General features: G+C 55.7%; 2 protein-coding genes across 2 annotated transcripts in view; one reads left to right on the plus strand and one right to left on the minus strand.

Moving 5' to 3' along the window:
* The window catches only part of SLC9A6 (solute carrier family 9 member A6), a 39,371-nt gene extending 27,893 nt beyond the window's left edge, over positions 1–11,478 (minus strand). Inside the window, exons 1-4 of the mRNA XM_054169566.1 lie at positions 11,208–11,478; positions 2,157–2,356; positions 929–1,006; positions 157–233 (exon numbers count right to left, since the gene is read on the minus strand). Coding sequence (XP_054025541.1) covers positions 157–233; positions 929–1,006; positions 2,157–2,356; positions 11,208–11,466 — 614 coding nt within the window. The 5' untranslated portion in view covers positions 11,467–11,478. The remainder of the gene's footprint in view (positions 1–156; positions 234–928; positions 1,007–2,156; positions 2,357–11,207) is intronic.
* A 1,904-nt stretch (positions 11,479–13,382) lies between these two features.
* MMGT1 (membrane magnesium transporter 1) lies at positions 13,383–17,770 on the plus strand. The gene is made up of 4 exons (XM_054169565.1): positions 13,383–13,480; positions 14,419–14,471; positions 15,810–15,913; positions 17,446–17,770. Exons 1-4 carry the CDS (start codon positions 13,399–13,401, stop codon positions 17,606–17,608), a joined length of 402 nt encoding a protein of 133 aa, XP_054025540.1. The 5' UTR covers positions 13,383–13,398; the 3' UTR covers positions 17,609–17,770.
* Positions 17,771–26,419: the final 8,649 nt, after the last annotated feature.

Below are 26,419 nucleotides of genomic sequence, written 5' to 3' on the forward strand. Positions count from 1 at the left end.
GAAGCTTGGACAGTAAACAGTATTATTTGCTGCTGCCAAGCAGCTGCACCAAAGAGCCTGTGAGATCTTTCAGGGCTGGGGTTAGCAGCCACAGCTCCAGGTTCAGAGCACAGCTCAGAACCCCATAGAAGAAGCAGACCAGCTCCAGCTACTCACCCAATGACCAGGCAGGAAATGGCAGTGCCAAGAAAGGCATATGCTAGGATGGAGCCCAGGTTTCTGAAGAAGTGCCTCTAGAAAGAGGAGAGAGAAGAAAAAAAAAAACCCAAACCCAACAAACCCTGAATTATAATTTGCTAACAATTTCTTTCAAGCCTGCAGAGGCAGCCACAGAGAGTCTGAGGGTATCTGGGGCCAGCTCAGACACCACGAGTGGACGAGCACGGCTGAACAGCGCCCAGCACAAGTGCAAGCAGCATAAATAAGCATGAACAGAACATTTTCTGCTACCTGTGCATCTCATAAGGTGCTGTTCCAAGCCCTGGGAGCTGATTTCCCAACTCAGCAGCATTCCTTCTTCCTTCTCCCACAGGCTACACCTGATCATTTTCCTCTCCTTCCCCATCAGCGTGGCAGAGAGCTGCTGCTTTCGCAAAGCCTCCCACCCTCCCCTGTGCTTCCAAAGCAAGGATGGCTGAAATGGCCCAGCCTGACCTCACCCAGCCCTGCACAAAGCCATGCTGGAAGCTGCTGACCCTTCCCAGCCCTGCACAAACCCATGCTGGAAGCTGCTGAGCCTCCTCAGGGCAGAGGGATGGATGAGACTGACAGGGGCATGCTCAGCCCTGCTCTCCTTCTGTCCCAAGTGTGCCGAGGAAAGCCATGCCCAGCTCTGCAGCCCTGGCCTGCTGAGCCAGCACTGAAGCACCCTCAAGTGTGACAAACACTCTGGAGGGAGAGGAACTCCAAATGCAGGCCCTGCACGTACCCTTTTCAAGCTGTAGCCTGCATAGAAGATAATTGGGGGAAGCAGAATGTTGAAAAATACTTCAGGATCAAAAGTCACCTGGGGAGAAAAACAGAAAGAAAGAAAGGAGTCAGTAAAAGGACTTCCTGAGAGCCTGCCAGACAAGGCACAACCAGAAAGGTCACAGAAAACACCTGGGGGGTGGGGGGCACACACCAGGGGCAATGCTCTGGGGACAATAGTGAGGAGCTGTCTGGGATCTTTGGGAGGCACAGGTCAGAGTTTAAGGAGCTTCCACTGAGGTCAGCTGAAGCCAGAGTTTCATTCCATTCAGAGAGTCACAGAATCTCCTCTCAGAACGGGGTGGGTTGGAAGGGACCTTCAGGATCACCCAGTTCTAACCCCCCTGCCATGGGCAGGGACACCTCCCACCAGCCCAGGCTGCTCAGGGCCTTGTGCAACACCTTGAACACCTGCAGGGAGGCAGGATCTACAGTCTCCCTGGGCAGCCTGTGCCAGTAATGTAGGGCTGATCACAGTGGAGCAGAGAAAGGAAAAGGGGGAAGGGGAAGGGGAAGGGGAAGGGGAAGGGGAAGGGGAAGGGGAAGGGGAAGGGGAAGGGGAAGGGGAAGGGGAAGGGGAAGGGGAAGGGGAAAAAAAGAAAAGGGAAAAGAGAGGGAAGGGGAGGGAAGGGGAAGGGAGGGGAGGGGAGGGGAGGGGAGGGGAGGGGAGGGGAGGGAAGGGAAGGGGAGGGGAGGGGAGGGGAGGGGAGGGGAGGGGAGGGAAGGGAAGGGAAGGGAAGGGAAGGGAAGGGAAGGGAAGGGAAGGGAAGGGAAGGGAAGGGAAGGGAAGGGAAGGGAAGGGAAGGGAAGGGAAGGGAAGGGAAGGGAAGGGAAGGGAAGGGAAGGGAAGGGAAGGGAAGGGAAGGGAAGGGAAGGGAAGGGAAGGGAAGGGAAGGGAAGGGAAGGGAAGGGAAGGGAAGGGAAGGGAAGGGAAGGGAAGGGAAGGGAAGGGAAGGGAAGGGAAGGGAAGGGAAGGGAAGGGAAGGGAAGGGAAGGGAAGGGAAGGGAAGGGAAGGGAAGGGAAGGGAAGGGAAGGGAAGGGAAGGGAAGGGAAGGGAAGGGAAGGGAAGGGAAGGGAAGGGAAGGGAAGGGAAGGGAAGGGAAGGGAAGGGAAGGGAAGGGAAGGGAAGGGAAGGGAAGGGAAGGGAAGGGAAGGGAAGGGAAGGGAAGGGAAGGGAAGGGCTGACCTTTCTGAGCATCTCGTTGTCCTGGACGTTGTTGAGCTCGTGGGCGCTGATCTCGCCCTTGAGCGTGTACTCGTAGTACTTGCCGCTGACGTTGACCAGCAGCGTGGCGGGGCTGCCCTGCGCCTGGCAGCTCAGCGTCACGTTGTTGACGTCGCTGGGCACGTGGATGCCGTAGCGCAGGACCACGCCGACCAGCACGCCTGCGGGGGACACGTGCTGCTGAGCCGAGCCCTGGCTAACGCTCGGACTCGCGCCGCCGCAGGCTGCCTTGGGCCGGAAGGGACCTTCAGCGCCGTCCGGCTCCAACCTGGGCAGGGACAGCTCCCCCTGGAGCGGGCTGCCCAAGGCCTCGTCCGAGCTGGCCTTGAAGGCCTCCGGGCATGAAGCAGCCACAGCTTCTCTGAGCGACCTGTTCCAGTCTCTCACCACCTTCACAGCAAAGAACTTCTTCCTAATGTTCAACCTAAGTTTGCCCTGCTCAGTCTCGAATCGTTGCCCCTTGTCCCATCACCACAGGTCCTTATGAAGGGCTCTCCCCTAGCTCCCGTTGGGTACTGCAAGGCTGCTCTAAGGTCTCCCCAGAGCCTTCTCTTCTCCAGGCTGGACAGCCCCAACTCTCTCAGCCTGTCCCTATAAGGAGAAGTGCTCCAGCCCTCTGATCATCTTTGCAGCCTCCTCTGGAGCCTCCCCAACAGATCCATATCCTTCCTGCATTGGGGGCTCCAGAAGTGGACACAGTACTGCAGGTGGGGTCTCACCAAAGCAGAGTAGGGGGGCAGAACCCCCTCCCTTGACCCGATGGATACACATCTTTTGAGGCCACTCAGGACATGGAGCATGGATGCAGCATTAGGCATGCCAGGATCCTGACCTCTGCTCACTGACCTGAGCCCCACCTCCACCCACAAAACTGCCCACACAATATTAAGCCTTCCACACCCTCCCATCAGCCCTGCAAACACTCCATGCTCGAGCAGAACCTTCCAGTCCCTTCAGCATCCTCATAACCCTCTGCTGGACTCTCTCCAGTCCCCTGTCCCTCTTGAACTGGGCAGCCCAGAACTGGGCACAGAATCACAGAAGCAACCAGGTTGGAAGAGACCTCCAAAATCACCAAGTCCAACTGATCTCCCAACCCTAGCTAATCAACTAGACCATGGCACTAAGTGGCTCATCCAGGCTTTTCTTAAACACCTCCAGGCATGTCAACCCCACCACCTCCCTGGGCAGCCCATCCCAGTGGACAACCTCTCTTTCTGTGAAGAATTTCTTTCTAAGATCAAGCCTTGATCTCCCCTGGCACAGCTTGAGACTGTGTCCTCTTGTTCTGCCACAGGTTGCCTGGGAGAAGAGACCAACCCCCATCTGTCCACAACCTCCCCTCAGGTAGTTGTAGCTGGCAATAAGGTCTCCCCTGAGCCTCCTCTTCTCTAGGGCAGAGTAGAGGGGGAGGAGAACCATGCTGGCCCCTCAGGTCTGCTCCTCAGCCTCTGCAAAGCTCCAACTCTGCACCAGCAGGCTCGGGGCAGCCCCCTGAGCCAATGCTGCTGCCAGCTCCGCTGCTGCACAGGAGGCTGTGGCCTTCACTTGCAAGTCAGCAATTCTATGGCACTTGTGGGTGGCAGCAGAGCTGAGGAGCTGCCCTCTGAGGCTTCACATCCAGATCAACGGCGCTCACACGGCGCTGGCTCCTCCGGCTCCTCCTGACCCGCACCGAGCGCTCTCCTGGCAGAGCTTCCTGACCTCTGCAGGCTGGGGAGGAGGGATGTCCCACAAGACACCTTTCCATGTAGCCTTCAGCACAACAGGGTTTGGAAACTCCTTGATCTGGGTGGCCACAGAAACCCTGGATCTTAACCCCATCCCCGAACCACACAACGTTTATGAAAAGCTTTCAGGCATGTGGGAGCTAAAGGGAGACTGCAAGGCTTGGAAGTCTTCTCCATTTGCCTCCCAGGACACTCCTGTTTCTTTACTGCTGCCTTAATTAAGGCCTTGTTCTGTGCTCTCCTACAGGCAGGGCACCACCCAACCAAAGGGAACAACAAACACTTCCTCCATCACCATCTCATGGGCACAGAGCCTGGCTGTGAGCTTTGCCATGGCTGGGCAGGAGCCCACGGTGCATTCCTGGTGCATTCTACACCTCCCGCAGCCAGTTCCAAACCTACTGCCTGGTTTCTGTCTTCTCTGCCCAGGAGAACCTTTCCAGGATAAGATTTGCTCATTTTGACAGCAGTAAAGCTCCCATCTCCCACGCCAGGGGATGTCCATGCACCGCAGGGCCACCTGAGCACACATCCAGCCCATGAACAGAGGCAGAACTGGCTGCAAGGAGACTCCCTACTGCTAAGCCATCACAGCAGCACCAAAGATGGCCCACCTTGAGGAGCAGGCTGACAGACCCAGGAGCTGCCCCCCAAACCCAGGCCCTGGTCTAAGATGGCACTCCTGCAGCACACCTGAGGTGTCCTCACAAAGGTACCAGTGCCTTTCAGCCACACACACAGAGGTGTGCTCACCACAGAGAATCATGGAAGCACAGAACCATTAAGGTTGGAAAAGACCTCCATGACCACTAGACCATGTCCCCAGGTGCCTTGTCTACCCCTTTTCTGAACACCTCCAGGGATGGTGACTCCACCACCCCCCCAGGCAGCCTGTTCCAGAGCCTTGCTTTGGCTTTCCAACGCCAGAGCTTTGGGCTTTGTCCTGCATTGCACTGCTGGTACAGAATCACCCTGACAGCAGCAGAGAAGGTCCCTCTCAGCACAACTAGGCATGGTCAGCTCCAGCTAGGAGAGCTGCTCCAGGCAACACCACACTGAGAGCATCTGAGAGCTGCTCTCACAGCAGCATCACTAACAGGGGGAACCAAAGAGGAATCATCTGGCTTACCTTCCTGCTAGCTTCTTAGCTCCTGTGACTTCCCAGTGCTCCAGAAATACAAGTATGGAAATGAAGGCAAGGATGTCAAGGAATCAAGATGCCACAGCATGTATTTACATGAGCACATGGCAGGGGGATGCATGGCACCACTGGGACAAAACATCCAGCTTCCCTCTCACCCAGAAGATGATGTGGTGGAGGCCCCATCCCTGGAGACATTCAAGGTCAAACCTGAGGGGGCCCTGTGCAACCTGATCTAGTTGGAGATGTCCCTGCTCACTGCAGGGGGGTTGGACAAGATGATCTCCTTCCAACCTGATGCATTCTGTGAATCTCTGATTCTATGGTGACCCTTGAGGTACCATGGGAGAGGGCCAAAACTTCACTGGGATAAAGCAAGCTTCCAAGGGTTATTCACGCCTGCTTCTGACCAGACAGTTACTGGAGAGCTCATTTACCCTCTACCCCTGCAACTGCTCCTCCACTCCCACAGAGCTGGCAGCACCAGGCACACCACACTGCAGCCCTCCAGAGCTGCCTGGGGTGGCTTTTTCAGTATCTTTTTTTTTTCAGAGCTTCATGCAGGCCTCAGAAACCTGCAGGAGCAGCTGCCTGCCTTCGCTCAGCTGGAAACACATCCAGCGACCTCTGTAGTGCCCAGGCTCAGCACTCTGACGTGAGAGGCTGGCAGGAGGAGAGAGGGACAGACCAAGGGCAGGACATGGCTGCTGGGAATTCAGAAGGGATCCTGACTCACCTCTCCACTCTTAATCCCTGTCCCAAAGCAGCACTACAGCTGGCAGCAGCCCTGCTTGTCCTCGCTGTCTCGCTTCCCCAGGCAGCCGCTCCCAGCCCCACGCAGCCAACTTCCCACTCTGGCCAGGAATGGGATAAGGGCAAAAGGAGGTTAGCCTACAGTATCTGCCAAGACCACTGGGCTTGAGGCTCCAAAACCCAAGCATTTTATCATGCCCTGTAACACACTCTCCAAACCCATGTGGGAAAAGACAACCATGTGCAACCACACATCCACACATGCCCCTCCTGGGCGCTGAATGGGAAGCAGCCAGCCTGGCACCAGTGGCTCCCAACACACCATCAGAGTAACCTCCAGGGAGCACATGGTGCTGCTCTGCTTAAAGCCAATTCTTCTGCCAACATGAAGATGCCCCTCCTGCCCAACAGTGGACCTCTAATGGGTCCTCCCCACCCAATCATAGAATCATTAAGGTTGGAAATGTCCACTGAGACCATCGAGTCAAACCCTTAACCCAACACCACCTGGAGCATTAAACCACATCCTGAAGTGCCATGGCCACACATTTCTTGAACACCTCCAGGGATGGGGACTCCACCACCTCCCTGGGCAGCCTGTGCCAATCCCTGACCACTCTGACAACAAAGGCACTGTTCCTACTCCAACTCTCCAACCTAAACCTCTCCAGGCACAGCTTCAGGCCATTTCCTCTCATTCTATCACCTGATACTAGGGAGAATGATGCTCGTTGGAGGCTCCTGGGACAAACCCAACTCAGATGCCAGAGGTTTTCAGACACCAAAACCGGCCCTGAGCTCAGGCTACTTCAACCAAGCTCAGGGGACCATGTAGAATAGAATAGAATAGAATAGAATAGAATAGAATAGAATAGAATAGAATAGAATAGAATAGAATAGAGTTGGGTAGGGTAGGATAGGGTTGGGTTGGGTAGGGTAGGGTAGGGTTGGGTTGGGTAGGGTAGGGTGGGGTGGGGTGGGGTAGGGTGGAATAGAAGAGAATAGAAAGAGGAAGAGAAGAGAAGAGAAGAGAAGAGAAGAGAAGAGAAGAGAAGAGAAGAGAAGAGAAGAGAAGAGAAGAGAAGAGAAGAGAAGAGAAGAGAAGAGAAGAGAAGAGAAGAGAAGAGAAGAGAAGAGAAGAGAAGAGAAGAGAAGAGAAGAGAAGAGAAGAGAAGAGAAGAGAAGAGAAGAGAAGAGAAGAGAAGAGAAGAGAAGAGAAGAGAAGAGAAGAGAAGAGAAGGAGAAGGGAATAGAATAGAATAGAATAGAATAGAATAGAATAGAATAGAATAGAATAGAATAGAATAGAATAGAATGGAATGTATAGTCCTGCTTCTGACAGTCTCATAGAATCAAAGAATGTTAAGGGTTGGAAGAGAGCTTGAGAGATCATTGAGTCCAACCTCCCTGCCAAAGCAGGATCACCTAGGGCAGGTCACACACGAGCACATCCAGGTGGGTCTTGAAAGCCTCCAGGGAAAGAGACTCCATGAGTTCCCTGGGCAGCCTGCTCCAGGGCTCCGGCACCCTTACAGCACAGAAGTTTTCCTCATGTTGATGGGGAACTTCCTGGGTTCCAAGTTTGTCCCTCATCCTGTCACAGCACTGCAAAGAGCCTGGCCCCTTCTTTTTGATGCCCACCCTTCAGGTGTTTATAAAGAAGATCTCCCCTCAGCCTGCTCTTCCCCAGGCCAACCAGCCCCAGGTCTCTCACGGCTCAGACTCTCCTGGTGCTCGAAGGGCTGCTGCAGCTGCAACTGGTGAGCTGCTCTGCCAGTATCGACGCGCTGCTGCAGCCACAGGTCTGACAAAACAGAGGCCTGGGAGGGAGCAGAGCAGAGGGAACCTGACACCGAGCAAGCCGCCAGCCCAAAGCTGCAACCAGCGGAGAAGCTAGGGGGCAAAGCTGGGAAATTAATTGAGTTCTTTCATGCAAAGTGCAGGAGTTATTTTCATTCCACTTGCCCCAACTTCATTAAAAAGAACAGAAGCCCATGGGCTTTTTCTGTCTTGTCTTTTTTCCTCAGGTGCTTGCTGAACATTTCCGAGGCCAGGCTTTAAACGCAGACTAATCTGTTACCGGCCAGGCACTCTGCAGCAGTGGAAGCACACAGGATCCCCAGGCAAGCATTCACCTGGACACCAAAAAGGAAAGAGAAAGCTAGACAGCAACTGAAGGCATTCCAAACCCAAGCAATTTAGACACAGGCAATCCAGGGGGCCAAGTAGGAACATGTAGAAGGAAGCTAAGCTTCTAGAGAGGTTCCTGCCACTACCACCATGAGACCCAGGAAGAACTGAAACGAAATGGTTCAGTTTGGGGCTGTTGAGTCTGGAGAAAAGAAGGCTCTGAGGTGACCTCATTGTGGCCTTCCAGTATCTGAAGGGGGCTACAAGAAGGCTGGGGAGGGACTTCTCAGGATCTCAGGTAGTGATAGGACTAGGGGGAATGGAATGAAGCTGGAGGTGGGGAGATTCAGGCTGGAGGTGAGGAGGAAGTTCTTCCCCATGAGAGTGGTGAAGCCCTGGAATGGGTTGTCCAGGGAGGTGGTTGAGGGCCCATCCCTGGAGGTGTTTAAGAGCAGGCTGGAGGAGGCTCTGGCCAGCCTGATCTAGTGTGAGGTGTCCCTGCCCATGGCAGGGGGGGTTGGAACTAGCTGATCCTTGTGGTCCCTTCCAACCCTGACTGATTCTATGATACGATGATAATTCATAATCCTGAACGCTGAGTACCTCAGATGTGGGGATCTCGTTTTGAACACTGAAATGAAGCTCAGGGGCTACTAACCACCTGTTTTGCATCACTGTGAAATGACTCCAGCCTTGTGCCCAGCTCCTGAACATCAGCTCTGAGCTGACAGTAAGATACAAATCCACTTGGAGCAAGAGCTTATACAACTTAGAGGAACAGGAGAAAAAACAGACCCCAAGGGAACTTTGATGTATTTCAGCTAGAAAAGACGTAGGCAAAAGTTTGATTTGACTTAGTTGTTTGCTTGGTTTGGGGTTTTTTTGAATCAGAAAAAGACAAGCTTTTACAAATTACCCTTCTTGCCCAGATTTCAGGGTCTGTTTGGCAGCCTGCCCACTGCAGCACTTCCACATTTTCAGTGGACTTCCCCAGGGCTGAAAGCAAAGCATCGCAGCGGGGCGAGGACAGTGAAGCAGAAGTGGCACCTGCCCTGCTCCCTGCAGCTTTGAAGTGGCTGCTGTAAACCAACAGCATCTCTCCACTCCTTGGGAAATCACCCATCCCTTTCCCTGTGGCAGCTGTCACAGGCTGAGAAGCTGGGAAAACCTGGGGATTTTCTGCATGAGCAGGCAGGTGACGTGACCGATTTCGCCAGCGGTTCTCTAAGCAGAGCCTGCCAAAGAGCAGACGGAAAAGATGCCTCTTACAGATAGGCAGGAGACTGAAATGACCTGGGGTTGTCTCCTGAGAACAAGGGCAGCACTCAGGTGAGGCAGGGAGAAGAGAGGGCCAAGCAAAAGAAAACTGCAGGATTCAAAGAACAGGTTAAGGGCAAGTTGAAAAGCATGAAGGAACAGAAGGCCCACGTGTCGGTGAGCTCCAGGGCAGCAGGAGAAAGAGAAGCTTCTGTGCTGGAAGCACAGCACAGCACAGCTCCCATCCCAGGGAGGGGACCACCCCTGCCCCGGGGCAGGAGGCCAGCAGTGCCTGCACCTGCCTCAGTGGTGGCTTGCAGGAATCAGAAATGACAGACCAGTATTTTGTGCCTCTGGGCTGACACAAATGTCTCCACTCTTCCTTTTGTTTTTTCCCCTTTGGAAGGATGCTTGCAATTAACTGAAACTTAGGATCTTAAGATCTCAGAAGTCAACAGCACAAATGGGTCCAGCCACAGCCATCACAGCAAAGCTTTCTGCTGGGCAGAGGACTTGGCCACGGTGCTGCGCCAACCAAGCTCGGTCACACACCATCCAAAACTAGCAAGGGCAAAGACAGCACTGAGGAGAGACCACGGCGCTGAGGAGAGACCACAGGACTGAGGAGAGACCACAGGACTGAGGAGAGACCACAGGACTGAGGAGAGACACAGCACTGAGGAGAGACACAGCACTGAGGAGAGACCACAGGACTGTGGAGAGACCACGGCACTGAGGAGAGACCACGGCACTGAGGAGAGACCACAGGACTGAGGAGAGACACAGCACTGAGGAGAGACACAGCACTGAGGAGAGACACAGCACTGAGGAGAGACCCAGCACTGAGGAGAGAGCACGGCACTCAGCAGAAGACACCTTTTCCAGGCTAAACTCAACACATCTTGTCTAGATAAGGATCCATGGTTGTGTTAATCACTCCCCCCACCACAACTCCCAGTCCTACTTTGGTTGAACTCCAAGCCATGCTAAACAACCCAGGCAGAGCCACATATGGCATCTCCATGCAGTGGTTCAGGCCACTTCAGAGGACACATCACCTCAGGAAATCACAGGCCACCAGCTGCGAACCCACACCCTCGACCCATAGCCTTGCTCCACTTCTTGTGCAAACTCAAGCAGGGCATCTCATCAAGAGGTCCTGTCACAGCAGGAGGAGGAACCCCAAAAGTAGGAGCTTGTGTGCATAGGTTCCTGAGCAGCAGGACATAAGCTGCTGGCCCTGTGGGTCCCTGAGCATGGCAAAAGGTGCAAGGATCTCCCTAGGCTGCCTCTCCATTCTTCATGGACAGCTTCTTCATGGACATTCAGGAGCTCTGTAGGGTGGTAACACAACCTCTGGCCCCAGCCTGCAGGACGCAAGGCTTCTGACCAGTGCAAGTCCCCACTCTCAGCCCCAGAGGAGGGAACTGGGGCTTGCTGGTGCTTGGTGACAGTTTCAATGCTCCTTGGCATGTGGTAGCCCCAATCCCACCATCTTTACCTGTGCTGCAGCTGCCCCACCAGGCCACCCGAGAAAAGCCAACTAGATCCCCACTGCCGGAGATTTGGGAGTAACTCCACCCTCAAGAGCCCTTCTTATCTCGGGATTGGAAACCAACCCACCCTCCTCCCAGCGACACCCAGGCATGGCCGGGGATGGGGTGAGCTGCTATGGGACACGCAGCCCAGCTGTCCCAGTGGGACTGGGAGGGGATGCAGCATGTCCCCGTGGCACCCCTTGGCACACACTGACACCCACGCAACCTGCCCTGTCACAGCCCCCGGGCAGGGGGCCGCCAGGCAGCGGTGAGGCAGCCGGTCCTGGGCGGGTGGTGACACCGAAGCAGGCGGTCAGGCACCAACCCAGGCGCACCAGCCGGCCGAGTGCAGAGCCGGGGGCGGCTTGGATGGGGTGCCGGTGCCCGGGGCAGGAGAAGGGCGGCACTGCCCACGGCGAGGGTGCCGGGGGTGGGAGGTGCGGTGCGTGGGGGTGCCCCTCACCGTAGATCATGGCCAGGCCGGTCTCATGGAGGAAGCGGGCACGGCGGTGCTTGAAGAGCCAGATGGTGAGGATGGTGAGGGTGAGCAGCAGGATGAAGACGAGCAGGTTGGCGCTGTCCTGCCGGTGGCTCTCCTCCGCCGCCTTCTCCGACACGATCTCCTCCTCCAGCGCCCCGGGACGCGCCGCCACCACCTCCCCGCCCGCCGCCGCCCCCGGCGCCCACAGCCCGGCCAGCACCGCCAGCACCGGCCCCGCCATCGCTCCGGCACCGGCTCGGCCCCGCCGCCACCACCAGGAAGCGGCGCTGGGCGCAGGCGCCGCGGGGCGGGGACAGGAGCCGCCGGGAGCCCGGATAGGAACGGGCCGGGGCGGGGACGGGAGCCGCCGGGCAGGGGAGTGGGACTCGAGGAGAGGGTGCGGCAGGGGAAAAGGGTCTGGGGGAGAGAGTGCGGCCCGGAGAAGGGCTGGGGGTATGTTTTCAGCCAGCGAAGGTCCGGAGGGTCGATGCGGGGTGCGAAGGCGGTGTCTGGATGCTGGGAAAAGGGAAAGTGAGTTGAAAGCGAGCAGAGATTACAGGATCCCAGCGTGGTGGGGGTTGGAAGGGTCCTCCAGTCCAGCCCTTCTGCTAGAGCAGGGTCACCCACAGCAGGGTGCCCAGGATCATGTCCAGGTGGGTTTGGAAAGTCTCCAGGGGAGGAGATTCCACAACCTCTTTGGGCAGCTTGCTCCAGGGCTCCAGCACCCGCACAGCAAAGAAGTTTCTCCTTCAGTTCGAGTGAAACCTGAGCTGCAGTTTGCGTCCCTTGCCCCTTGTCCTACCACTGGGTGCCAGCGAAAAGAGCCCAGCCCTACTCTCTTGCCTGCCACTCTTTAGCTATTGATCAGCTCTTGGAAGAGTCCCACTCAGGCTGCTCTTCTCCAGGCTAAACAGCCCCACGTCTCTCAGCCTTTCGTCTTCATGGAGGTGCTCTAGTTCCCTCAGCACCTTTGTAGCCGCCACTGGACTCTTCAATAGCTCCCTCTCTCTCTTCAACTGGGGAGCCCAGAAGTGGGCACAAGGTTTGCAAGAGGGTTGAAGTGGGGAAAGCAGCTTTCAAGGGTGCAAAAATAAGTTCCCAATGATGGAAGGATGGCCAGGGTCAAAGGAGGTTTGCAAGAGGGAGAAAGACCAAACAGCAGACTTAATGCTCCCATGCACGGGAGCAGTTGGTGATGATGGGGGTGGGATGCTGTGGAGGGGTGTGTTGCCCCTGTCCCAGGCTCCTGGGGGACAGCAGCAGCCTGCACTGCTCCCCAGAGCTGGAGCTGGGAGGAAACCTGGAGGACAATGGTGCCTTCACACCGCGCCAAGGCCTGTGGATAGTGCCAGGAACTGCGGTCAGCCCTGAGGTGGGATCAAGTCTAAACTTCTCACCCACTTTACCAAGAAATAAAGAGAGGATTTGTGCAGTTGATGGGGCAAGGGCTGCAGTAAATACCACAGTGATCATCTTAAAGGTGATTTGCAGAATCTAATTGCCTTTGTGCACTTTGGCATTGAAAGAAACCTCTTCCCTGTAAAGGATTCTGATACATTTTGGCAGCAGTGTTCCCAAGGGAGGTGGTTGGATCCCCATCCGTGAAGGTGTTTCAGAGAGGCAGAGCCGTGGTGCTGAGGGCCATGGTTTAGCACCAGCCATGGCAGAGTTAGGGAATGGTTGGACTCAGTGATCTTACAGGTCTTTTCCAACCACAAAGATTTTGTGATCTTTGTGCCTTAGGTGGCATGGAGGAGCGAGGATGCTTGTCCCTGCAGCACAGCCGGGTTTCCTTGCTGTGCCCCATGCCTTGCTCAGTCGGGAGTCGGTGCGCGCACGCCTTGGCACCACTGCTCTTGCATGGGAGCTTCAAAGCTTTGAGGTTACCCACATGGAACGTGGGAACTGCCGCGGGCTCCTGTGGCCCCGCACTCTGCGTTCAGCCATGAGGCCATCCTCCTGGCCCGGTCCTGAGGCTCGCTTGCCTCTCATCTGCCCGACGGGCGCTTCCCTGCCAGCGCTCCCCCTCCTACCCGCGGGGCACCTTCCCCGGCCTCGGCCCCGCGCGGGAAAGCGGCGGCGCGGCCCCGCCCCGGAAGCTCCGCCCCCGAGTGACGCCATCAGCAGGCGCCGCGGGCTGCGGGCGCCCCTGGCGGCGGCGGCGGCAGCAGCGATGGCGGCCGCCTCGGTGTGGAAGGGGCTGGTGGGGCTCGGCCTCTTCGCCCTGGCCCACGCGGCCTTCTCGGCGGCGCAGCGTGAGTGAGCGGGCGGCGGGGGCTGGCCTGCGCCGGCCGCACCGCTTGAGGAGGGAGGGGGCTGCGGCGCGGGGAGGCCTGCCGGGCCCCGTCACCCTCGCCCGGCCGCCGGAGGAGCTCCGGGGCGGGGAGCGGACCGGGCCGCGGCGGCATCATCATCACCGTGCCCGCGGGGGGCCCCGCGGCGCCGCCGGGCACGCCGGCTGGGGCGCTCCTGCCCTTGAGAGCTGCGCTGCGGAAAGAGCGGAGTCGGTGCTCGCCGGGAACTCTCCGGCAGGAGAGCGGGGCTCGCCCCGGGCAGGCGCCGCGGCAGCCGGGGCAGGGAGGGGAGAGAGGGCGGGAGGGTGCCCGTCGCTGGATCGCGGCTTCATTTCTTGCGTCTGCCGTCCTCGCAACCGTCGTCCTGGCGCCAGGGACGATTCTCCTTAATAACAAGTGACAGGACGGGAAGAAATGTCCTCAAGTTGCACCAGAGGAGGTTTAGGTTGGGTGGGAAAAGAAACTTCTTCCCTGAAAGGATTCTCAAACGCTGGAACGGGCTCCCCGGGGGAGATGGTTGGGTCCCCATCCATGAAAGTGTTTCAGAGAAGCAGAGATGTGGTGCTGAGGGACATGGTTTAGCACCAGCCTTAGTAGAAGTAGGGAATGGTTGGATCTTAGGGGTTTTTCCCAACCACAATCATTCTATGATTCTAGAAGAAATAACTGTGCCAGAGTTTTGCAGTGCAATGAAGGGTCACAGGAAAGTCCCATTTCAGTTCAGTGGGATCAGCTGTATTCAGAGGGAGCAGAGTCTCAAAGCAAGACCAGCTGCCTGGGGATGGTTGGGTCTGGTGTATGTCTGAGACCTACAGCCAGCTCTTGTGGGGTCTCTGCCCTGCTGTTCTGTTTGTTTGCTGTACCAGTGTTTGATGCCTGTGTCTCTCTCTGTTTTGTAGATCGTTCTTACATGAGATTAACAGAAAAGGAAGATGAAACATTGCCCATAGATGTAAGTTCAAGCTCTTGCAGCTCTTGTGATGCTGTCTGGATAGCTTGGTCTTTCTCACTTGCATTTTTATGTGATAGGCAAGAATAAAGGGTGAAGTGGTTTTTTCATTGCACTTCAATTGGAGCTCCCCCTCTCAAAAGTAAACTGCATTTGCTCTCCCAGCTTCCTGCACTGTGTCAGAGCTGTCAGAGAGAACAAACCCCAGGTCCAAAACCTCCCTCTCCTTCTTTAGAACTACCCTGAAGCATCTTGGCCAGGAATTCCCTGAACACAGCACAGAGGATTTTTGCATTCATCTCCTCCTTTGCAGCATAAACACCCTCCTCCCTCTGGCTTTTGTTGGCTGACATTTGTTTACCCAGAGTGGCTGCATGCCCATTTGATCCCAGCATAATGTGCTTCAGGAGTGGGTGGAGGGTTGGGGTGGGGTTTTTTTTTGTCATTTGCATTATGTATTTGGAACATTTTAGTGGTGGTGGTGGTAAAATTCCACTTCCAGTTATTCCCTCTTGGGTGGTTTTTTTTTGGTTTGCTTAATCAGAAAGGTGAGGAGATCAAACACCCACAAGAAGCAGGGCCACTGCTGCACAGCGTGTGGTGGCAGCCACCTCGTTCTTTGGGGAGAGCATTAGATCCTGAGGTGCAGAAGAGCAGGGTGTTTTGTTCTAAGGATCTTGCTGAGGAGCTGTGTGAATCAGTTCAGTTCCTCCAGGACAACCCAGGGTGTCAGGCAGCTGAAGCTCTGCTCAGCTCAGCCATCATCAGGCAGGGCATTTAACCTTGTGGCCCAGACAAGAGCCAGGAGAGTGATCAGAGGGCTGGCAGCCCTGCCATGTGGGAAAAGGCTGAGAGAGCTGGGGTTGTTCAGCCTGGAGAAGAGAAGGCTAGAGGAGACCTTATCACCATGTACCAGTACATAAAGGGTGGCTGCCAGGGGGATGGAGACTGCCTTTGTACAGGGGGTGCCATGGAAAAGACAAGGGGTGGTGGGGAGAAGTTACTGCTGGGGAGATCCCATTGGACTCCAGAACAAAGTGTTTCCTCATGAGAACAGTCAGACACTGGCATCATCTCCCAAGGGCAGCAGTGGAGTCTCCTACATTGGGCAGTTTGAAGACAGCTTGGCAGGGTGCTGGGCCAGCTCATTTCAACTCCACTGCAAAGGTTGGAGCAGATGCTCCTTGAGCTTCCTTCCAACTTGCCATTCTGTGATCTTCTCATGCCTCAGTTTCCCTGGTGCTGAGCTGCCCCCCTCTGTAAACACTAGCTGTCACTGGACACTGCTTGTGGTAACTCTGCAGTAATGTGTCTGTTGTCTTGTGCTTCCCTCTCTTACAGATAGTCCTTCAGACTCTCTTAGCCTTTGCAGCTACCTGCTATGGGATAGTACATATTGCAGGAGAGTTTAAAGACATGGATGCCACTTCAGAACTAAAGAATAAGTATGTTTTACTTCTTCTTGTCCTAAACACCTGTGTCTGCTCCCCTCTGTAGCTCACTCTTCAGCTCAGCTCTTAAATGCATGTTGCAGGCAGGGAGGCTGAGAGTGTCACACCTGGGAAGACCAACAATGGCCTGAATTTCAGAGCTGGACAGCAGATTGAATGAAATTCCTGCTTTTCCTCATCTAAACTCCTGCTCTGCAGTGTTGGTAGAGGAATGAAATACCTAGCTGGGAAGTAAGAGCTCAGCAGTTACCAGCTGCTGTCATGAGATGGTCTTATGGAGTATGGGGCAGCGTGCCTGGCTCACCCTCTGTCTTGGCTTCTTTGCAAGAGTCTGAGCTGTTTGACTCTCACACTGAACTGCATTTGAATCTCACACTGACCTATACAAGGCACTTGACATTGTTGTATTTCATGGCATTTACCTAAACCCCCTGACCTCAGACACAGAAAGGGATGGAAAGCTGAAGTAAAGCTTGCCAAGGTGTTAAGACAAGCGAGGGCTGGAGTAAGGCTGGTCCCTGTGCATGCCCCAGAGCTCAGGAAGGAAGGTGAGGTTTGCAGGCTGCTCAACCTTTGCATATTGAGCAGCTGGCATTTTCCACACTGGGCTTTGTATTTTCTCTGTGCTTTGGCTTAGGAAACCTCTAAAGTGAGTGAGTTTGGGATTCCAAACTTGTATTTCCATGCCTAAACCCTAGGCTTGACTCTTCTAAACCCCTATGCTTGAATCTTCTCAAGCCCAAGAGTCTCTACCCTGCTCTGGTGAGACCCCACCTGGAGGACTGTGTCCAGTTCTGGAGCCTCTATTACAGGAGGAATCTGGGTATGCTGGAACCTGACCCAGAGAAGGGCCACGAGGATGAGCAGAGAGCTGGAGCTCCTCTCCTGTGAGGACAGACTGAGGGAGTTGGGGCTGTTCAGTCTGGAGAAGAAAAGGCTCCAAGGAGACCTAACTGTGGCCTTCCAGTATCTGAAGGGGGCTCCAAGAAAGCTGGGGAGGGATTTTTGAGGGTGTCAGGGAGTATCACAGTATCACCAAGGTTGGAAGAGACCTCAAAGATCACCAAGTCCAACCTGTCACCACAGACCTCATGACTAAACCACGGCTCCAAGTGCCACATCCAATCCCCTCTTGAACACCTCCAGGGATGGGGACTCCACCACCTCCCTGGGCAGCACATTCCAATGGCCAACAACTCTCTCTGGGAAGAACTTTCTCAGACCAGGGGGGATGGAGCAAAACTAGAAATGAGTGGGTTCAGATTGGATGTGAGGAAGAAGTTGTTCCCCAGGAGGGTGGTGAGAGCCTGGCACAGGTTGCCCAGGGAGGTGGTGGAAGCCTCCTGCCTGGAGGTGTTTGCAGCCAGGCTGGATGTGGCTGTGAGCAACCTGCTGTAGTGTGAGGTGTCCCTGGCCACGAGCAGTGGGGGCTGGAACTGGCTGATCCTCGATGCCCCTTCCACCCCTGACACTCCTCTGGCTCCATTAACGTCGTCCTTGCGTTTGCTGTCACCTTCCTCCCGCAGGACCTTTGACACCTTACGGAACCACCCGTCTTTCTACGTCTTCAACCACCGCGGCAGAGTCTTGTTCCAGTCCCCAGACACAGTGAATTCTTCTTCAAACCAAGATGCTTTGGCATCCAGCTCGGCACTGAAGTTCCGGAAACTCGAACCTCTGCGCCGCTAAGACTTTTCCAGAGGAGCAGAAAGCACCCAGGAGGAGGAGGAGGAGGAGGAGGACACTGAGCTGTAATATCCAAGTCGGGGATGTCAACACTGTTTCTTTTCTTTTGCATTTCTGGAGCAGTATTTATATTGATCTTCCAGACTTTATTATAGAGTTTTATATATATATATATACACATATATATATATAAACTAAGAAGGGACCTACTTTGTACACCACTGTTGGTGGAAGAGGGGCCCCAGTGGTGAATTGGCAAACTCGGTGTCAAAAGCACCCTGCAGTCCGGCTGCGCAAACGTCCATTTGTGAAAGCAGCTGACTTAACTTCAGTTCCAAACACACAAAAAAGTGGGGGGGGGTGGGGGGTGGGGGGAAACAAAACAAATTCTTTTGTTTTCCTGAACTGCAGTCCGTGTTCTTTGACAAGGTGGAATGTTGGGGAGGGCCTATTTATTGGCTCAGTCCGCTTGCACTACGGTTCGTGGCGCTCCCTCTCCGAGGTGCCGCCGGGTGCGTTGCATCGCTGAGCAGCACAAGAAAGGGGCAGTGTCTCCTCTTCCTAGGATGCCCAGGAGACCTGCAGGCACAGCAGGGCCAAAAGGTTGCTTGCTTGCTTTCTTTCTTTTTCTCCTGTTTTTGTTTTTTAACAAATAGTTGTGTGAAGGTTTGGGGTTTTGTTGGGGTTTTTTTTTTCACACCACCCCCCCCCCAGTCTTTTGTTCTCACCTCGTTTCCTTGTTGCCCTTCTTCGGGCCTGTGTAGGCTGCCCTGTGTTGCCCCCCGCAGGCTGCCTGGGATGTGGCTGTCCGTGGGGTGCCTGTAGGGCTGCTGCTCTGCAATCGCCCCTAGGGGTCTGGGTTCGGTTACAAAGGGTTGCTCTGCCAGCTGCAAACCTCTGAGCTGCCAGATCGCTTCCTCAAGTGTCCTGGTTTCCCCACAAGCTGGTGTCACAAATCGGCTCCTGCCAGCTGCTGTCACCGAAGGCCTCAAAACTAGTGAGTGTCAGGCCAGGTCTGTGTTGCAGCAGAGCTCTTTCCTGGGGGACCAGGGCTGAGCGTTGGCCAGGTGACCTTGCGAGGCACAGAGGACTTGGCAGGGGGAGGGCAGAAGCGAGGCAGGAGGTCAGGAAGCACTGCCCCACACTGGCACTGCAAGCTGTGGGTGGCAGTGAGCCATTTGCAGAGGGTCTCTTAGGGCAGGGCTGCTCACCCTCTGTGTCTAAGGAGCCCCATTTGTGCTACTGTAAGGCTTCCTGGACCTGCTTGAGGTGGAAGGTGCTGCTGTGGGACAGGGCTGGTGGAGAACATCCTCTGCTGCTCCCGTGGGTCCTGCTAGGAAGACCCTGTTGGCTGCATCAGGGCTCCTCTGGTGACAAGTAGCCTTACTCTGCAGCAGCAATGGTTATATCACAAAGCTGTACAAATTATTTTTTCTTATGGATCTCTCAATGTCCAATAAAAAAAACCACAAAACAAAACCCAACTGATGCCCTTGAAAGTGTTTGAGAGTTGGTTTGGTTCTTTCTGCCCATCCTGGGCCCTGCTGCACTGAATCCCCAAGGCTGAATAGTTCAAAGTGACTGCCTTGATGGCAGCAGCTCTGTGAAAGCACTCACCTGGGCCTGGTGTTCATCGCTGTGGGGTAAGAGCAGTGAGGGAATCACAGAATCCCAGCTTGGTGGGGGTGGGAAAGGACCTCTAGAGATCATCCACTCCAACCCCACCCTGCTAGAGCAGGGTCACCCACAGCAGGTTTCCCCCAGGGATCACAATGTCCAGGTGGGTTTGGAATCTCCAGAGAAGGATGCTCCACAACCTCTCTGGGCAGCCTGCTCCAGGCCTCCAGCACCCTCACAGCAAAGAAGTTTTTCCTCATGTTGAGGTGGAATTTCCTGTGTTCCAGCTTGTGGCTGTTGCCCCCTGTCTTGTCACAGGGCAGCAGAAAAGAGCCTGGCCCCTTCTTCCTGACACCCACCCTTCAGGTATTTGTAACCATGGACCAGATCCCCTCTCAGGCTGCTCTTCTCCAGGCTAATCAGCCCCAGGTCTCTCAGCCTTCCCTCATAAGGCAAATGTTCCAATCCCTTCATTATTCTCTCTCCAGTAGTTCCCTGTCTCTCTTGAACTGGGGGGCCCAGAAGTGGACACAACACTCAAGATTTGACCTCACCAGGGCAGGGAAGAGGAGGAGGAGAACCTCCCTTGACCTGCTGGCCACACTCAGTGCTCTACAGAATACCCATGGCCACAAGGGCACTTTGCCATCCCATATAGATAAATTGCTGTCCACCAGCACTCCCAGGTCCTTTTCCACCAATCTGTTTCCCAGCAGGTCATTCCTCACCCTTTCTGGTGCAAGTAGTAGTTCCTCCCCAGGTGCAGGACCCTACACTTGCCCTTGTGGGACTGGATGAGGTTGCCTCTGCCCAGCTCTGCGGCCTGTGCCGAATTCAACTAGCACACCACGAGTAGTAGAACTAAAACATCTAGTGGGGGGAAACCTTCCCAGCCTGAGGATGAGCCTTTGAGATTGGGAGCCAGCTGTGCCTGGCAGAGCTGACAGATGTTCAGCCCTCCATTTAACCACAGCAAAGGCTTTTGCACCAGCTGCTAATGCCCTGCCAACCCACGGCACAGGCTCCTGCCAGGCCTGGGATTGCAACGGTTGCTGCGGGGAGCAGCCTGCTGCTGGGGCTGGAGTCAGTTAAAATCTTGGACTTTGAGCAAGCTCACTTTTCACTGCTTTTCCACTGGGGGAGGTGGAAGAGTTAGCAAAGAACTAAAGGAGTTTGCTTAACCACAGCATCCATCACGATTGCACCAGAGCAGACTCACCCTTCGCCTCCTTGCTGCTGTGGTCTGCACTCAGCAGGAGCGTGGGGAAGCCCAAGAGCCAAGGGGGGGTTAGGGAAAGGGCACCTTCACCAGCTCCTGGTGCTCACCTTGCCAGGTGCAGTGCTGTGCAGATGAGCTTCCCTTCTTCACAGGCAAAACAAAAGCTGTGCCAAGAGCTTCTTGGATTAGCCCGAAGAGGAAGGCTCCAGTTTGTTGGCATCACACCTACAATGGCTTTGGCTACAGGATGTGATGTTTCTGCCACATTAAATGCTGCAGGGGATTAAAGCCCAAACAATTTGCAGTTGTTGCTGGAGTACCAAGTTTCATCTGTGGTGATTTTGTTGGGGTTTCCTTCCTCAACAGCTCAGGGGGAGCTCACTTGGAGTTCTGTGTCCGGTTCTGGGCACCCCAGCTCAGGAAGGACAAAGAACTACTGGAGAGCATCCAGTGCAGGGCCACTAAGAGGCTGAGGGGACTGGAACAGCTCTCATCTGAGGAGAGGCTGAGAGCTGGGGCTGATTAGCCTGGAGAAGAAGAGGCTGAGGGGGGATCTTATCAATGCTTACAAATACCTAAGGAGTGGGTGTCAGGAGGATGGGGCCAGGCTCTTCTCAGTGGTTCCCAGTGACAGGACAAGAGGCAATGAGCATAAAGTGGAACATGGGAAGTTCCATCTAAACATAAGAAGGAACTTCTCCAGTTCAAGGATGGCATAGCACAGGAGCAGGCTGCCCAGAGAGGTGGTGGACTCTCCATCTCTGAAGACTTTCAAGGCTTGCCTGGACATGTTCCTGTGTGACCTACTTGAGGTGATCCTGCTCTGGCAGCGGGGTTGGACTCAAATCTTCAGGGGTCCCTTCTGACCCCCATCATTCTGTCAGTGAATTTTGTCTGTTTAAAGCTGAGGAGGGCAGAGGTCATTTAGACCCTCACCTGCTGAGGAGGTGAGGACCACAGTTTGGGCAGGGGGTTCACCATCGCTGCCCTCTCCATACCAGGGGCTGGGGTGGAAATGCAGCTGGCAGAAATCTTTCCCTGGAGAGCTCAGTGAGGGCTGAACTGTAGCCCTGCTTGTGAAAATCACTTCTGAGCACACACACCTAACAGCTGCAGAGGAGCTCTGTGTCTTTGGGTGGTGGACTCACCATCCCTGGAGGGATTTAAAAGACTGATGGATGTGGTGCTCAGGGATGTGGTTTAGTGGCAGTGGCAGCATTGTGAGCCCTAGGTGAGTGGTTTGACTTGATGACCTCAAAGGTCTCTTCCAACCTCAGCACTTCTATGATTCTGTGCTTCCCCTCTCAGAATCCAGAGATCCCAGAATGCAGAGATCCCAGAATGCAGAGATTCTGCTCTGTCAGCAGAGAGAGCACGCTGGAGCCATCGCTGCAGTGCAGGACAGCAAAGTGCAGTTGTGAAACCCAGAAATGGGAAGGGTGAGGCCACTGTGCAGAGTGCTGCTCCAGCTGTCTTGGGAAAGCTTTCTTGGCCCCTTCCCAGTGCTCTGGAGCACCAAAGCAGCCCCTTGCCTGGAGAAAGCAGGGGATGGCCACTACCTGCTAACCTGAAAATGATTTTTGGCTTCCTGGTCACTCCCCACACTGTGAGCTCCCTTGCCCTTCACCACTCTGCAGCAGAACTGCCCTTCTCTGTCTCCCAACACCTTCAGCCAGCTCATTAGCTATGGGGACATCCTCCAGCTGGACACAGCCCCTGCAGTTCCCTAGGAGTGGCATCACTTCTGCTCCTTTTTGGAAGTCACCTGCACCAAAAGGCAGCAATTTTCCACCAGCCAATTTGGAAAGGCTGAGGCTCACCCTGCAGCACCAGGGGCCACAGCCCTCTCCCCCTTCCCCCCCTCCCCATCCTGTCCTGTGGCCCCAAGGTTCAGCAGGGCAGGGAAGCTGCAGCTGGCTTTGCAGCTCCCTGCTGTCCCAGTCAGTGCCTTGTGCTGAGCTGGCAGGCAGCCCATGCAGAGGGGAAGGGCAAAGAAAGGCTATTTTGAATGTTAAACAAGCAGGAAAAAAAAACCCCAAACCTGGTACCAGCTCTCCACAGCCAGCACCAGCAGTGACTCCTCTGATTTGGCCTTGAGGTTCACCTTGAGCAGTAATCACCTGGGGGAGAAGCAGAGTGGAAATAAATCTGGGATTCCAGCAGGTAAAAGGCTTTTTAATCAGCCCCAGGTTGGTCTCAGTGCTACAATGGCATTTCAACACACTGTGGGCTGCAACCAAAGCTCCCTCCTTAAAATGGCAGCTAATTAATTTTCCCATCCTGCTAACTTAATCCTTTTTCCAGCCAAGAAAGGCAAATGGGAGTTCATGGAGCAGCGAGGCAGGCAGGAGCCTGGCAGCGTGAGCAGGAACAGAAGCCCCAGGGATCTCTGGCAGGGGCCCAGGCTGTGCAGTGGCAGGGCTCACCAGGCCATTTCAAATGGAAAGAAGTGGGTGGGAAGGAGGGGGGAGGAACAGTGAAAAGGTGACATTTGGATTATCAAACCACTGGGCTCATCCCCTGCTGGTGGTCCTGGGGAACCCACCCACCCCCCACGCAGATAGACACAGCTGCTTACTCCAGGTTCCTATCCCAGGCTGAGCACCCAGGGCTGGCAGTGCCCTCCATGCCTGGACTGGCCCTGGCTGAACCAGAGGCGTGCTGGGCTGCAGGAGAGATTCACTCTGGATTTGAAGTAAAGGAGGGAAAGGAAAAAAGGGAATGAAAAACAATAATGAAGGGGAGAAGGGGGAGAAGAGGAGGGAGAAGAGGAGGGAGAAGAGGAGGGAGAAGAGGAGGGAGAAGAGGGAGAGGGAGAAGGGGAAGAAGAGGGAGAGGGAGAAGGGGAAGAAGAGGGAGAGGGAGAAGGGGAAGAAGAGGGAGAGGGAGAAGGGGAAGAAGAGGGGGAGGGAGAAGGGGAAGAAGAGGGGGAGGGAGAAGGGGAAGAAGAGGGGGAGGGAGAAGGGGAAGAAGAGGGGGGAGGGAGAAGGGGAAGAAGAGGGGGAGGGAGAAGGGGAAGAGGACGGGGAGGGAGACGGGTAAGAACACGGAGAGGGGTAAGGGGAAGAAGAGGGGGAGGGAGAAGGGGAAGAAGAGGGGGAGGGAGAAGGGGAAGAAGAGGGGGAGGGAGAAGGGGAAGAAGAGGGGGAGGGAGAAGGGGAAGAAGAGGGGGAGGGAGAAGGGGAAGAAGAGGGGGAGGGAGAAGGGGAAGAAGAGGGGGAGGGAGAAGGGGAAGAAGAGGGAGAAGGAGAAGGGGAAGAAGAGGGGGAGGGAGAAGGGGAAGAAGAGGGGGAGGGAGAAGGGGAAGAAGAGGGGGAGGGAGAAGGGGAAGAAGAGGGAGAAGGGAAGGAGAGGGAGAAGGGAAGGAGAGGGAGAAGGGAAGGAGAGGGAGAAGGGAAGGAGAGGGAGAAGGGAAGGAGAGGGAGAAGGGAAGGAGAGGGAGAAGGGAAGAAGAGGGAGAAAGGAAGAAGAGGGAGAAAGGAAGAAGAGGGAGAAAGGAAGAAGAGGGAGAAAGGAAGAAGAGGGAAGAGAGGGAAGAAGGGAAAAGAAAATAAAAAGAAAATGAACCAAAGAAAAAGAAAGAAAGAAAAACATAACGAAAAAGAGCCCTTCCCCCTCCTCCCCAAGATATATTTTCGAGCAGCTCAGGGCCAGCCACGCAAGGCCAGTGCTGACGTCCTCCAAGGCCCAGGCTGCTCCTGCATCCATCCCCTGTCCCCAGGAAGCCTCTGCTGCAGGCCCGAGGCGGGAGGAGCTCCTGGTGCGCGCAGCAGATGCTGAAGCAGTGATTTCCTTCCTTGTCTGGGACACAGAAGTGCACAAACCAAGACACTTGCATCTAAAACAGCTTCAGAGGAGCCAGTTCAGCAGGTCCTGCTAAGGGCAGGCCCTCCCCAGGACACCATCTTGGTGCAGGTTTCCACCTTCCAAGGAGCTCCTCATCCACACATCTGCCTGAGGGTGACCGGGGCAGGGCTTTCACTGATGCTTTCAGAAGAGACTTTTGACAAGGGATTGTAGCAACAGGACCAGGGGCAATGGCTTTGAGCTGGGAGAGGGGAGATTGAGACTGGAAATTAGGAAGTGAGGGTGGGGAGACACTGGCACAGGTTGCCATGGGGGGTTGTGGATGTCCCCTCCCTGGACATGTTCAAGGCCAGGCTGGATGAGACCTTGAGCAACCTGGGCTGGTGGGAGGTGTCCCTCCCTATGGCTGAGGGGTTGGAAATCAATGATGCCTAAGGTCACTTCATGATTCTGTGGCATTTTCAAGCTCTTGCAGGTTTTCTGTTGTGAGCAGAGCAGTCCCGTTCCTTTCCTTGCTCTTACAACCCTCCTTTGCCTCAACAGCACAAGTACACAGGCTACGGGGAGAAGGGAGGGAGAAGGGAGGCAGGAGGAAGGGAGGAGGGAGGGAGGAGGGAGGGAGGAGGGAGGAGGGAAGGAGGCTAGGGAAGGGAGGGAGGCGAGGGAGAAGAGAGGGAGGGAGGGGAGGGAGAAGGGTGGGAGAAGGGAGGGAGAAGGGAGGGAGAAGGGAGGGAGAAGGGAGGGAGAAGGGAAGCCAGCGCAGGGTGCAAGACAGCAGAGACGCTGTCCTTACAGCCTTCTCTGCTGACACCCGCAGGAAGGCAGGACTTGGCCACCCGGAATGCAGACAAAAAGAGAGCTTTCAGCTGCCCCACGAGGTCAGAGCCCCCCCCGGGGCCCTGCCGTGTGCGCTTCTGGAAAGCGCCGCCGCTCATCCTTATTACCCAGCGCCAGTTTCCCACCGCAGCTCGGGCCGTGACTCAGCAGCAACCGCCTGTCCTGGGGGAATTCTCTGCCGGTTCCCAGGAGCCCATCTCACCCCGTTTCACCCGCCGCAGCCGCGGGGCTGCCCGCAGCGGCAGCTGTGAGCAGCCTCACCGGCACCTCCCGGCCGCCACGTCCAGCCCCGGCCTGCCCTACCCTGCCCTGCCCGCAGCCAGCCGCCGGCCGGCCCAGCCGGGGCACACAGCTGCGGTCCTGCCGGAGCACTCACGCCGACCTCTTCCAGAGAGCATCGCTCCCCACCCCCACCCCGCCTCCTCTCACACGCAGGGGCCTCTTGGAGAGCGGCTTCTAGAGTCTGCTGCTTCGCGCAGAGCCCTGGGTCCAGGGGGTGCCGGTGCAGTTTGAAGCACACCCCCACAAGGCTGGGGAAGGCAGAGAGCTGGAGCAGCTCGGCTCAGAAGCCAGGACATCTGGGTCGGGCAATCCCAAGCACCGATATAGGCTGGGCAGGGACTGGCTTGAGAGCAGCCCTGAAGAAAAGGATTTGGGGGTGCTGGGGGAGGAGAAGCTCAACAGGAGCCAGCAGGGAGCACTTGCAGCCCAGAGAGCCAAGCAGAGCCTGGGCTGCAGCAAGAGAAGCAGAGCCAGCAGGGGCAGGGAGGGGATTCTGCCCCTCTGCTCCACTCTGCTGAGACCACAGCTGGAGCTCTGGGGCCAGTTCTGGAGCCTCTGTGCCAGGAAGGATCTGGAGGGGCTGGAAGGTGTCCAGAGCAGGGCCAGGAGGATGAGCAGAGGGCTGGAGCTGCTCTGCTGTGAGGACAGACAGAGGGACTGGGGGTTGTCAGTGTGGAGAAGAGAAGGCTCTGAGGAGACCTAATTGTGGCCTTCCAGTATCTGAAGGGGGCTCCAAGAAAGCTGGGGAGGGACTTTTGAGGGTGTCAGGGAGTGATAGGACTGGGGGGGATGGAGCAAAACTAGAGAGGGGTAGATTGAGATTGGATGTTAGGAAGAAGTTGTTCCCCATGAGGGTGGTAAGAGCCTGGCACAGGCTGCCCAGGGAGGTGGTGGAAGCCTCCTGCCTGGAGGTGTTTGCAGCCAGGCTGGAGGTGGCTGTGAGCAACCTGCTGTAGTGTGAGGTATCACTGCCCATGGCAGGGGGATTAAAACTGGATGATCCTTGAGGTCCCTTCCAACCCTAACACTTCTATGATATTATGACTTGGGCT

The sequence above is a fragment of the Dryobates pubescens genome, chromosome 18, assembly GCF_014839835.1.
Source record: "Dryobates pubescens isolate bDryPub1 chromosome 18, bDryPub1.pri, whole genome shotgun sequence".
NCBI classification, from domain to species: domain Eukaryota; kingdom Metazoa; phylum Chordata; class Aves; order Piciformes; family Picidae; genus Dryobates; species Dryobates pubescens.

Excerpts from the sequence above, each read along its gene's own strand:
- MMGT1 (XM_054169565.1), top strand. The coding sequence starts at position 13,399 with ATGGCGGCCGCCTCGGTGTGGAAGGGGCTGGTGGGGCTCGGCCTCTTC. Across the intron at positions 13,481-14,418 it reads GGCCTTCTCGGCGGCGCAGC|ATCGTTCTTACATGAGATTA; the intron begins GTGAGTGAGCGG and ends TCTGTTTTGTAG. Across the intron at positions 14,472-15,809 it reads ATGAAACATTGCCCATAGAT|ATAGTCCTTCAGACTCTCTT; the intron begins GTAAGTTCAAGC and ends CCTCTCTTACAG.